Here is a 12,845-nt window from a genome sequence, read left to right on the forward strand (position 1 = left end):
AGGATTCAACGTGGAATTAAATTGCTTGCGGAGCACCATGTTCCCCCGTCTCCTGCCCTGCAAATCCCCTACACCTGTTCTAGGCACAGGGCCTTCTCGGTAGTGGCGCCCACCCTCCCATCAGATGTCAGAGAAATAAACAACTATCTGACTTTTAGAAAACATCTGAAGGCAGCCCTATTTATGGAAGTTTTTAATACAGTATCTGTTGTTTTATCACTTAAAAAATAATAATATTATCATTAATTCTGTGGAGAGCTGCCCAGAGTGGCTGGGGAACCCGGGCCAAATGGACGGGGTAGAAATAATAAATTATTATTGTTATTATAGGGGTTCCCCCAGCCCTCCAGAGCAGAATTGGAGTGGGGGTAGAAGGAGGGAAAGTCCCATTGCTTCCACTTGTGCAACACCCTAAGTGAATCCCACCCGATGTATAACACCTTCCAAGATAACAATGCTTTGCTTATTGAACACCACTAAAACAACAAGATGGTTTGTAGCAAAGGAGGGGGCTTAGGGCCCTCGTATTTACGGGACCACCTCTCCTGGTCTGCCCCGCAGAGGACCTTAAGGTCCATGAATAATCATAGTTTAGAGGTCCTGGGCCCTAAGGAAGCCAGACTATCCTCCACCAGGGCCAGGGCCTTCTCAGTGATGGCTCCGACCTGCTGGAATGCTCTATCCCATGAGACCAGGGCCCTGCAGAATTTAACTTCCTTCCACAGGGCCTGTAAGACAGCTATTCCGCCTGGCTTTCAATTTGAACTTAGCTTGATCTTTTATTCCCCTTCCTTCCCTCCCCCTCCCCTTACCCACTCTGGGATTCCACAGCTAATTCTCCCCTGGTCTCCTTGCTGGCCCAAATAGGACTAATTTAGCCAGCTAGCCCTGGGGATTATCTAATGTTTATTGGATGGATTTCCTCCTAAATTGATTTTTGAATTCTGAATTTATTGTTATTCACGTTTTATACTGTATTTTATGCTGTTTTTTGTTGCATCCATTAAGAATTTGTTGTTGGCCGCCCTGAGCCCGGTTTTCTGAACCAGGAAGGGCAGGGTATAAATAAAAAATTATTTATATGATTTATTTATTATTTCAGATCATTTAGGACTTTAAACACTAATATTTCCATTATGCGTTATGTCCTTCCGACAGCCATGAGCAAAAATAATGAAGAGAGGAGGACGGCCCATGCTCAAGGGATTTCTGCAGGGATACCATGAACCCAAGTCACAATGGTTACATTCTCCTGCCACAGTCAGAGATGGGAAATGCCTTTGGATACAACCTTTGCTGTCCCTTGAGGCTCAGGTGACCTCAGTGGCCCGGAGTGCCTTCCATCAGCTTCGGCTGGTGGCCCAGCTATGCCCCTATCTGGACAAGGATAGCCTAACTACCATTGTCTATGCTCTGGTAACCTCAAGGTTAGATTACTGCAATGCATTATACGTAGGGCTGCCTCTGAAGACAGTTCGGAAACTTCAGCTAGTGCAGAATTCAGCGGCCAGGTTGCTCACCAAAGCAAGACGCTTTGAGCATATTATACCGATCCTGATCCGATTGCACTGGCTACCAATTAGTTTCTGGGCCCAATTATTATTATTTCTTTTGATAACATTTTATTAATTTTCCAAAAGTAACAACAAAAATAAAAACAAAAATAGCAACAATAATGCAGAAAGAGAAAGAAAACACCATAAACAAATTTTTAAACCATACTTTTTGCTTGACTTCCCTCCACTCCCCCCCTCTTGGTTCCATTGTTTAGTATTCGTTCACGCACATCCTTTAAACCTCATATTCTTAATAATCCAATTTTAAACCTAAAACAATTTTAAACTTGTTACAAGTGACTTTTAGAACTTAGACTAATGTAAAAATCTATACACAATGCTTAAAAGATATGCATTAAACAATTGCCCCTTTTTATAAAATTCAAAGTCCTCTTTATTTTCTTGGGGTTCAAGTTAACTGACTTGTCCTGCATAGTTCAAGAGTTTATTTTGCCAATCGTCTTCATCTTCTCTGGCAGAGGAGTCTTCCTTGTGTAGGAGCTGGCTGGTCTTGGCCTGGCGTCCACTCTTAAGTACAGGAACAAAGTATTTCGTTCAATAAGTCCATCAAGACCTGTACATCTCAATATCTTTAATTTTTTTTTAACAACAATCGTTTTCCACATTCCTTTCCAATCTTTATATGTCTTTTCCCAGGCCTTTTAAATTTTACATTGCCACCAACTTTTATCCTTTTTACCCTCCCTTCCTGTTTCCTCCTTATCACAGTCAAAGCCTCCCAGATCATTTCACACAGGGGATCATTTGTATCTGTCAAAGCCTCCCATTTCCGGGCCCAATTCAAAGTGCTGGCTTTGGCTTATAAAGCCTTAAATGGCTCAGGACCGCAATGCCTCTTTCCATATGAACCTTCCCAGACCCTGAGAACATCCTCTGAGGACCTTATTTGTGTGCCTCCTCCATGAGAGGTCCAGAGGGTGGCAAGGCAAGAACAGGGCCTTCTCTGCAGTGGCTCCCTGTCTGTGGAATGCTCTCCCCAGGGACGTTCGCCTGGCTCCTTCATTATACACCTTTAGGCGCTGTCAAAAATGTTCCTTTTTAACCAGGCCTTTGGTTGACCTGATGACATCCTATACTCTTTTAAAATGTGCCTCTTTTGGGGAGGGGGTATTATTGGGTTGTTGTTTTTATTTTGAATATATATATTGTGGTTTTTATTCAATAAAACAACAACAACAGATGTAAACCACAGAGGAAGAGTTCTGTTGCCTTTGGGTGCTGCTTGTGGGCTCCCCTGCTTGACCAGTGGGAGATGAGGATCCTGAACAGGGTGGGGCTGTCAAAGGACCTGTTGATGGCATTCTACCATTGTACTGTGGAGAGTGTATTAACTTATGGTCTGTGTGTGGTTTGGAAGCTGCACGGTCAGGGGAAAAACAATGCTGTCCAGGGTTGTAAAGACTGCGGAGAGAATAATTGGGTGCACTCTTCCCACCTTGGATCAAATCTATGCTTCCAGGTGCCATAAGAAAGCTGCAGAGATAGTGCAGGATAGTGCGCACCCTGGAAATGATCTCTTTCAGCTTCTGCCTTCTGGAAGAAGGTACAGAGTTAGAAAGACTAGGACTAGCCGCCTGAGAAACAGTTTCTACCCAAATGCGATTTTGGTTTTAAACGCATTGTAAGGTGTCTGTAGGGACGCGGGTGGCGCTGTGGGTTAAACCACAGAGCCTAGGACTTGCCGATCAGAAGGTCGGCGGTTCGAATCCCCGCGACGGGGTGAGCTCCCGTTGCTCGGTCCCTGCTCCTGCCAACCTAGCAGTTTGAAAGCACCTCAAAGTGCAAGTAGATAAATAGGTACCGCTCCGGTGGGAAGGTAAACAGCGTTTCCATGCACTGCTCTGGTTCGCCAGAAGCGGCTTAGTCATGCTGGCCACATGACCCGGAAGCTGTACGCCGGCTTCCTCGGCCAATAAAGCAAGATGAGCGCCGCAACCCCAGAGTCGGTCACAACTGGACCTAATGGTCAGGGGTCCCTTTACCTTTACGGAGTCTGTAGGGGAGTATATTGTATTCAATTATGGGGTATCAGAGTTTTTAGGGGGCTAACCAGGTTGGGATACCTGGGATAGCAGGCTTATTGGGTTTTGAATGTCTTATGTAGATTTTTTCAAATTTCAAGATTATCGTATCCTATCTGGCCTGACATAGCAGCCAGGCTCTTTTCAACCAAAGCTACCTTCGGAAAGCACAGAACTGAAGAGGCAAAAAAGCCTTACCTGGTGAGGTGGGGCTGTCGACCTCTTCCTTCACCTCGGTCTCCATCAAAGCCTGGTCTCCATCCGACAGGCCCACAACCACTTCGTCGTACGTGTCCAGATCCTAAAACAGCCAAATGCGACCCCCGTTATTAAGACACAACAGCAGGCTGTCCATTTCAAACTCTGGCCTATGCCCCCCGCAGACCACAACTGTCGTATTGAGTACCAGGTGCCACCAGAATAGGACCCGGCAGACCAGAGTTCAAATGGAAGCTCACTGGGTGACCTCAGGCCAGTCACTGCCTCTAGGGCTAACCTACCTCGCAGGGTTGTTGTGGAGATGAAATGAGGAGGGGAAGATGCCATGTGCAGCACCCCGAGCTCCTTGGAGAAGGTGGTGGGATATACCGTATTTTTTGCTCTATAGGACGCACCCGACCATAGGACGCACCTTGTTTTAGAGGGGGAGAACAAGAAAAAAAAATCTTCCCCTCTCTGCTCAGCGTCCCTTCAGCGAAGCGGCAGGAGAAACGGAGACCCTTCTATTTCTCCTCCCGCTTCGCTGAAGGGGCGCTGCGCAGCTCTCCCTCTCTGCTGAAGCCGGGAGAGTCTTGCTCTCCCGGCTTCAGCAAAAGGAACCCAAAGCCTTCGGAGCGCAGCGCGAGTTCCTGTTGCGCTCCAGAGGCTTCAGGCGGCTATCCCTGAAGCCTGGAGAGTGAGAGGGGTCGGTGCGCACCGACCCCTCTCGCTCTCCAGGCTTCAGCGAAAGCAACGCGAAGCCTCCAGAGCGCGGGGGGAGTTCTCCCTCTGCGCTCCGTAGGCTTCGCGTTGCTATCGCTGAAGCCAAGGAGCCTGCATTCGCTCCACAGGACGCACACACATTTCCCCTTAATTTTTGGAGGGGAAAAAGTGTGTCCTATAGAGCGAAAAATACAGTAAATGGAGAAAAAACAAATCCCTCCACAGTCCAAGGCAGGGGTGAGCAACTCCCCTCGTAGCCTCCGCTTCTCTCTCCTTCCATGATGTGTTCTTGAACTCTGATCATGTCTGGATTAGAGAGGGTGGGGGTGAGTTTGCGCGGAAACTAGGCCACCATCCTATATAAAAATAAATTTCGAATCCATTGTTCCTCTCACTTCTGCCTCTGGCACGTGGCCCTCAGAAGGGCATGTGGCCCTCAAGAAGGAAAACACAGCCCCACCCCCTAGCTTCAGGTAGAAGCATAGCTGCCAACTTTTCCCTTTTCTTGTGAGGAATTCTATTCGGAATAAGGGAATTTCCCTTAAAAAAAGGGAAACGTTGACAGCTATGGGTAGAAGTCTTGACCAACCGTTTCAGTCAAGAATGAGATGTGGGTTTGTGGATCCTGCCTCAGAATTGGGAGCCTGAATGAATCAAAAGAGAGACCGGCCGTGCTCACTTTTTGTCTAAATTTAAAAAGCCCTCAAATGCTGCGGCTCTCTTCAGATATTGTTGTTCCCTCGACCCTGCCTGCCTGCCAACATCTAGCAGGCCAGGATTATGACAAGAGAAAAAACTTCTCTCTATCCACTTTCCTCTCACAACACACCATTGTTTTTTTCCCCGCCAGTAAGAATGAATGGGTGTTTTGTGAGGAATGGAGAGCAGGTCTAAACAAAGACTTCCCTAAAAGTATCATGGGGAGTGTACTTGCCCTGCCCCCCCCCCACAACTACAATTCCCAGCACCCTCAACAGCCAACAAGCCTCAGGATTATTTGGGGAGAAGCCGGGTGCTTTTAAATGTGAGCTGGATGCGTTTTGATTTTATTGTGTGGATCTGACCAGAAAGGGAGAGAGACTGAGCAATTGATGAATGGGTTCTCAAACCTTCATCCTAAGGTCCCAGGGCAGATCACAACAATTTAAAACCCAGTACAGCGTAACTGTTGAGAGAGTCTTGAAAGACACCCGTCTTGAAAGACCTACACTGGCTCCCAGTACGTTTCCGAGCACAATTCAAAGTGTTGGTGCTCATCTTTAAAGCCCTAAACGGCCTCGGCCCAGTATACCTGAAGGAGCATCTCCACCCCCATCGTTCTGCCCGGACACTGAGGTCCAGCGCTGAGGGCCTTCTGGTGGTTCCCTCACTGCAAGAAGCCAAGTTACAGGGAACCAGGCAGAGAGCCTTCTCAGTAGTGGCGCTTGCCCTGTGGAATGCCCTCCCACCAGATGTCAAGGAGAATAACTACCAGACTTTTAGAAGACATCTGAAGGCATCCCTGTTTAAAGGTAAAGGTAAAGGGACCCCTGACCATTAGGTCAAGTCATGACCAACTCTGGGGTTGTGGCGCTCATCTCGCTTTATTGGCCGAGGGAACCGGCGTACAGCTTCCGGGTCATGTGCAGCGCACGGAAACGCCGTTTACCTTCCCGCCGGAGCGGTACCTATTTATCTACTTGCACTCTGACGTGCTTTCAAACTGCTAGGTTGGCAGGAACAGGGACTGAGCAATGGGAGCTCACACCGTTGCGGGGATTCGCAATGCCAACCTTCTGATCGGCAAGTCCTAGGCTCTGTGGTTTAACTCACAGTGCCACCCGCGTCCCTAGCCCTGTTTAGGGAAGCTTTTAATGTTTAATAGATTATTGTATCTTAATATTCTGTTGGAAGCCGCCCAGAGTGGCTGGGGAAACCCAGTCAGATGGGCGGGGTATAAATATATTATTATTATTACTACTATTGAGACCCGGGTTCGAATCCCCACTCACTGGGTGACCTTGGGTCCTTGCCCATGTGGGTCTAGGCTCCCAGCTCCTTGCACCCACACTACCACCACCCTGTCATATTCCCCCAAGGAAGTTTCCCCATCCCCCCAAAAACCCCTCACCTGCCCTTCCCACCCGCTCCCTACCTCTTGAGGCCTCAGCAGGAAGGCTTCTGCCAGGTCCACCGCCTGGTCGCAGGTCTCGGGGCGACCATCCCTCACCCAGCTCTGGATCTCTGGCGGCAAGACGGCCAGGAACTGCTCCAGGACCACCAGCTCCAAGATCTGCTCCTTGGTGTGCCTCTTCGGTTTCAGCCAGCCGTAGCACAGCTCCTGGAGTCGGTCGCAGGCCGTGCGAGGCCCCTCGGCCTCCCAGTAGCGGAAACCCCGGAAACGCTGGCGCTTGGCCTCCGTGTCGATGTTGCCTCCGCTGGGGACATCGCCCTTCCCGTTTGGGTCTCCTGGTTTCAGGGTCCTGGAGATCTTCCAGTCTCCGTCTCGGAAGGCTGGGACGTGCTTCGCCCTCCCCTTCCCGGCAGGCTCCCGGCGGACGTCCGGGACAACTGGAGGGCTCTCGTCCTCCGACGGCCGAGCGGCGTCCCACGTGGAATGAGAGGGTTCATCTCCTGGCGGGCAGCCCTGCCACTGAGCATCCCAGGAGTGGAGAGGCCTTTCCTCGGGCTCCACCTTGATCTCCTGGGGCTCCAGGTGAGGTGGGCTATGGTGAGGAAGACCCTCTTCAAACACCTCTGTCTTGAAATCTTCCGAGCCTGCGGCAAGCCCCTCTTTCATTGTGGTCCCTGGGCAGCTTAGCGGCCTCGCGTACCAAACTTGATGAGGCCTGGGCGAGAAAGGGTGAGACAGGATTCAAGGCTAAGTGTGACGTGATAAAACATAAATAAAATTTATAGGGGGGTATTGTTTTTATTTTGATTACAGTGGCACCTTGGTTCTCAAACACCTTGGGACCCAAACACTGCAAACCTAGAAGTAAGTGATCTGGTGTGCAAACTTTTTTCGGAAGCTGAACATGCTCTGTTTTGAGTGTTATGCTTCTGATCTGAGTGCCACACTGCCGTTTTGAGTGTTACGCTGATGTCTGTCTGTCTTTGCTATGCAGTCATACTTTGGGTTGAAGTAGCTTCAGGTTAAAGCATTTTCGGGTTGCGCTCCGTGGCGACCCAGAAGTAATGGAGCACGTTACTTCCGGGTTTCGCCACTCGCGCAGACACTCAAAATTATGTCACTCACATGCGTGGAAGCGGCGAATGGCGACCCGCGCACGGATGCAGGTTGCGTTCACTTCAGGATGCAAACGGGGCTCTGGAACGGATCCTGTTCGCATCCAGAGGTACCACTGTACAGTGGTGCCCCGCAAGACGAAATTAATCCGTTCTGCGGGTGCCTTTGTCTTGCAGGGATTTTCGTCTTGCGGAGCACCGCTATCAGCGGATCAGCTGATAAGCGGTAATTGACAGATAAGCGGCTTAGCAGCTTTTAGCGGCTTAGCGGCAATTTGCAGATAAGCGGCTTAGCGCCTTTCAGAAAAGGCAAAAAAAAGGGAGACCACGAAAAAATTTTCGTTTTGCGAGACAGCCCCATAGAAAAATTCGTCTTGCGAAGCGGAAAAAATATCGGAAAGCCCTTTCGTCTTGTGCGTTTTTTGTTTAGCGGGGCATTCGTCTAGCGGGGTACCACTGTATATTTTTCGTTTTTGTCGCTTTTGTTTTTGTGACTGTGTGGAACCCAGTTCAAATACTGACTGAATGATTGTGTAACTGCAGTACATTGTTTATTGCTATCATTTTATGGAGCAATGGTCTCATTAGATAGTAAAATTCATGTTAAATTGCTGTTTTAGGGGTTGTTTTTAAAAGATTAATCCCTTTTGCATTACTTTCTACGGGAAAGCACACCTTGGTTTTGGAACGTTTTGGTTTTGGAACCAACTTCCGGAACAGATTAAGTTCGAGAACCAAAGTACTAATGTATATATTTTGTGCTTTTATGCTTTGATTTTGTTCTGTGAACCGCCCTGAGACCTCTGGGTATAGGGTGATATATAAGTTCAATAAATAATAATAAAAATTTTTAAAAATTATTATTTTATTACTTTTAAGGCTGTGTGACACGTGGCTTAGACAGGGTACAGCAAGCTGCATTATCCAGAGCCAGACCATTACTCCACCTAGCTCTGCGCTGCCTGCTCTGACTGGCAGCAGCTCAGACAGGTGCTTCTTCATTACATTCATTATTCAATAAATTATCTTTCCACGGATATTTAATTTTATGGTATTACTCCAAAAAAGTGGCGCTATGAGCCATCATTGCCAAAACAAGATGACACCTGATTGGCTCTCTAAACACTCCTTTTTCTGGTTATTTGGCTATAACTTTTGATATAATACAGATAACTGAACAAACTTTGTTGCATTACATTCTTCATTAAATTATATTTCCACTGGTATATGATTTTATGCAGTGCTTTTTTTCCTGAAAAAAACATTTAGGGGTACTCTCATTTTGGCTGAAGAAAATCACCATATTATAGTTCAAATTGGGAAAAATAAATGCAGTAAATGGAGAAAAGTACAAAGATTCACAAAATGTTTAGGGGTATGCGTACCCCTGCGTACACCCCCCCGCAGAAAAAAAACACTGATTTTATGGTATTACTCCCCCCAAAAGTGGTGTTATGAGCCATCAAACCTTGGAAATAGACTTTCCCCAAAAGGTTTCAACAATTTTGGCCACTAGTGTAAAAACAGTACTGTAGATGATAAAAGCGGAAATGTCATTTTTCCTTACCTGCAAAGATGGTGATAGTCCCCTTCAATAATCACAAAAGGTGACTGCTGTTCAAGTGTCCTGTAGCCCTCTTCCAGAATCCCTCTAGCTGACTCCCGTCCTGCCATGCCTTCCCTTTTTACATCACTGACACCTGGTTCAGATTCAGCGGATCTTTTCCGTTGTTTTAAAATTTGTCTAAAGTGAGACATAGCGCTATCATTGAACGTGTTGGTGGCATGACTGACTGCAGCGGCATCGGGGTGATATTTTTCAACAAAGCTTTGCAGTTGAGCCCATTTCGCACACATTTCTTCGATCAGGGCAGTAGGAACGCTTTCTCTTCTCTCCTCCTCCTCCTCCTCAGACAATTCCACAGTTGCCGCCTGTTGCTGCTCCATCAGAATGTTCTGGAGTTCTTCGGTGGTGAGCTCCGTCTTGTGGTCCTCCACTAACACCTCCACGTCCTCTCTGCTCACTTCTAAGCCCAGGGACTTTCCCAGAGACAAAATATCCTCAACAACAGGAGCATCTTCTCCAACATCCTCAAATACACCTTCAGGAACAGCTGCCGGCCACAATTCCTTCCACGCCGACGTCAGTGTTCTCTGAGACACATCGCCCCATGCTTTGTCTATGAGATGCAAGCAATGTAGGATATTGAAACGGTTCTTCCAGAACTCTCTGAGGGTTAGCTCTGGGTCTGAGGTCACCTCAGAGCACATTTGGAACAGTGCTTTGGTGTAAAGCTTCTTAAAATTAGACATGACCTGCTGGTCCATGGGCTGAACGAGGGGAGTCGTGTTGGGGGGCAAAAACTTGACACTGATAAAACCAAACTCTTCCATCAACTCGTCCGCCAGTCCTGGAGGGTGGGCTGGAGCGTTATCCATAACAAGCAGACACTTCAGTGGAAGATTTTGGTCCTGGAGGTATTTTTTCACGCTTGGCCCAAACACTTCGTGAACCCACTCAACGAAAAATCGCCTGGTCAGCCAAGCTCTGCTGTTGGCCCTCCACATCACAGGCAATTCGCTTTTGATGACATTGTTTTTCTTAAATACCCTGGGGGTCTCCGAAAGGTAGACCAGCAAAGGCTTCAACTTGAAATCTCCGCTTGCGTTCGCACATAATAAAAGGGTCAGCCTGTCTTTCATGGGCTTGTGTCCTGGCAATGATTTCTCCTCCTCTGTTATGTAGGTCCTCTTGGGCATTTTCTTCCAAAAGAGGCCTGTCTCGTCACAGTTGAACACTTGTTGGGGAAGGAAACCCTCAGCCGCTACGTAATCTTGAAATTCCAAAACAAATTGGTCGGCGTCTTCTCTGTTGGCGCTGGCAACTTCACCGTGTCTCGCCGCAATGTGTATCCCACTTCTCCTCTTAAAATTATCAAACCAGCCTCTGCTTGCTTTGAAAATCTCACCCTCACTTGCTCCAGGGATGTTTCTGACGAGGTCGGCATGCAAACGTAAAGCTTTTTCACAAATCATGCTCTCAGAAATGCTGTCTCCGGCCAGCTGTTTTTCAGTTATCCATATGAAAAGCAACTTTTCCACTTCCTCAATGGTCTGCGTTCTTTGTTTTGTCAGTGTTTTAACACCTCTTGCAACGTTGGCTCCTTTAATGGCTTTTTTATTTTTTAAGATGGTACAAATTGTCGATTTGGCTATACCAAACTGCCTTGCCAGGTCACGTACGCGGGCACCACTTTCATGTTTGGAAATAATTTCCTTCTTCACCTCTATGGTTGTTCTGTTAATGGTTCTCTTGGCTTTGCAGCTGTTATCCATTTCTCACAGCAAGGGGTGATTGGCAGAGGGATCCTGAGATGAGATGAGCAGAGATTTGATTGCACACAGTCACAAAAACAAATCGGTTGCAAGAGAGTCACCAAATAAGCCCAAATATCACCTCCGTGCTCAGGACTCAACAGCTGGCAGCTAGGCCTCAGGATCTTGCACTCAGCAGAAGCCACGCGGCACGTTCGACTTCTGAGGCGTGTTCAAAAACCGAAGCATTTACTTCCGGGTTTACGGCGTTTGTAAACGGAGACGTTCAAAAACCGAGGTACCACTGTATACCGCTCAGTTGTGAAACAAACAAACAAACAAACAAACCCTCACACCTTTGTCCTAAGGTCCCAGGGCGGATCACAACAATTTAAAACCCTTTGAGGTGTAACGGTTAAGAGCGTTGGACTAGGACCTGGGAGACCCGGGTTCGAATCCCCACTCAGCCATGTGACCTTGGGCCAGTCCTCATCTCTTAGCCTAACCCACCTCACAGGGTTGTTGAGAGAGTTGAATGGGCAAGAAGAGAAGCAGGCAAACCAACTTGAGTCCCTTTAAAAATAAAGGTGGCCATCAATGTAATAATAATTTAAAAACCCAACATTAAAAGGAAAATGAGCCAGTGGAAGTTCCACAAACGTGCCTAAGGCCAAAATAGACCCTTTAGTCTTCAAAGGGCTCCACACAAGACTCACTACTGTTGTGTGAGTCTTACAGACCCTCCAAGCGTCCATATTTTCCAGGGACAGTCCTGGATTTGCAGAAGCTGCCCCCCGTTTCTGATTTGATCCTACTTTTCATTGGGACGCCCCTATTTTCAATGTTGGAGAGTAACGGAGTTTTGCGACCTCCCCCAGAAGATCAGTAACTATATACAACCTTTAGAAGACATTTGAAGGCAGCCCAGCACGGGGAAGTTTTAAAATGTTTTTTTTATGTATGCTGGAAGCCGCCCAGTGTGGCTGGGGAAACCCATAAATCATAAAATGATGATGATGGAGGGATATTTCCATTGGAGAAATGTTGGGAGGGTATGAGTGTTGGGGGTTTGTTCCTGCGCCGGATTAACCCTGCATTAACCGCATCGCGGCTGCTTCAAGTTGTGCTCCCGGCCATCTCGACCGCCCTTTCCGCCTCTGCTTTGCGCCTGAGCCGAGCTGGAGAGGCGAGGGCGCCCCATTGCACCGCCCCGACCCGGGGACCCCATTTCCAGCCTCGCGCCCCTTCCCAGCCCCGCCAGACCCCTCCTCCGCCCCCCCGGCCCTCCTTCCGGAGACCCTCACCTGGGACACCACCGGCGATCGGGCTTGGGAAAGCGCTGCTTCTCCGGCGGAGGCAGCCCCCTGCGTTGGGAAATTCAAAATCCAGTTTCTCGAGGAAGAGGTGGAGCCTGGCCGGCCGTGCGAGCAGAAAGGAAATGGCTCTCCAGCCGCCGCCGCCACCCCGCCCACCCTCGCCTGCTGGAAGCGCACCCAAAGAACCCTGGGAACTGTAGTTTGCAGAGGGTGCCGGGAACTGTAGCTCCGCCAGGGGGAGAACTACAGTTCCCGGGATCCCAGCTGCCGGGGGTGGGGAGAGCCATGCGCTTGGGACGCCTGCGCTGCTGCGCGCAGCTGCGCTCTCTGAACTTAACTCGTGTCTGGCCAAGAATTGGATGGAGAGGGGGAGGAAGATGCCGTGGACCGGGTCAGATCGCTAGTCGGAGAACGATCGAGTCTGAAGGGATCCCACCGGGTCATCTAGTCCGACCCCCTGCAGTGCA

At 48.5% G+C, this 12,845-nt stretch overlaps 1 protein-coding gene across 1 annotated transcript; it reads right to left on the reverse strand.

The window, feature by feature from the left end:
* Nucleotides 1-1,049: 1,049 nt before the first annotated feature.
* On the reverse strand, nucleotides 1,050-12,526 carry LOC128409202 (tigger transposable element-derived protein 1-like). The gene is made up of 5 exons (XM_053379449.1): nucleotides 12,367-12,526; nucleotides 9,315-11,116; nucleotides 6,654-7,347; nucleotides 3,797-3,899; nucleotides 1,050-2,084 (listed from the first exon to the last, which is right to left on the reverse strand). The coding sequence occupies exons 2-5, from the start codon at nucleotides 11,081-11,083 to the stop codon at nucleotides 2,020-2,022; spliced, it is 2,631 nt and encodes an 876-aa protein (XP_053235424.1). The 5' UTR covers nucleotides 11,084-11,116; nucleotides 12,367-12,526; the 3' UTR covers nucleotides 1,050-2,019.
* Between the last annotated feature and the right edge of the window lie 319 nt (nucleotides 12,527-12,845).

This window comes from Podarcis raffonei, chromosome 2 (genome assembly GCF_027172205.1).
Source record: "Podarcis raffonei isolate rPodRaf1 chromosome 2, rPodRaf1.pri, whole genome shotgun sequence".
Classification (NCBI taxonomy): Eukaryota; Metazoa; Chordata; class Lepidosauria; order Squamata; family Lacertidae; genus Podarcis; species Podarcis raffonei.

Excerpts from the sequence above, each read along its gene's own strand:
- LOC128409202 (XM_053379449.1), bottom strand. The coding sequence starts at position 11,083 with ATGGATAACAGCTGCAAAGCCAAGAGAACCATTAACAGAACAACCATA. Across the intron at positions 7,348-9,314 it reads GACTATCACCATCTTTGCAG|GCCTCATCAAGTTTGGTACG; the intron begins GTAAGGAAAAAT and ends TTTCTCGCCCAG. Across the intron at positions 2,085-3,796 it reads CGACAGCCCCACCTCACCAG|AGTGGACGCCAGGCCAAGAC; the intron begins GTAAGGCTTTTT and ends CCTGTACTTAAG.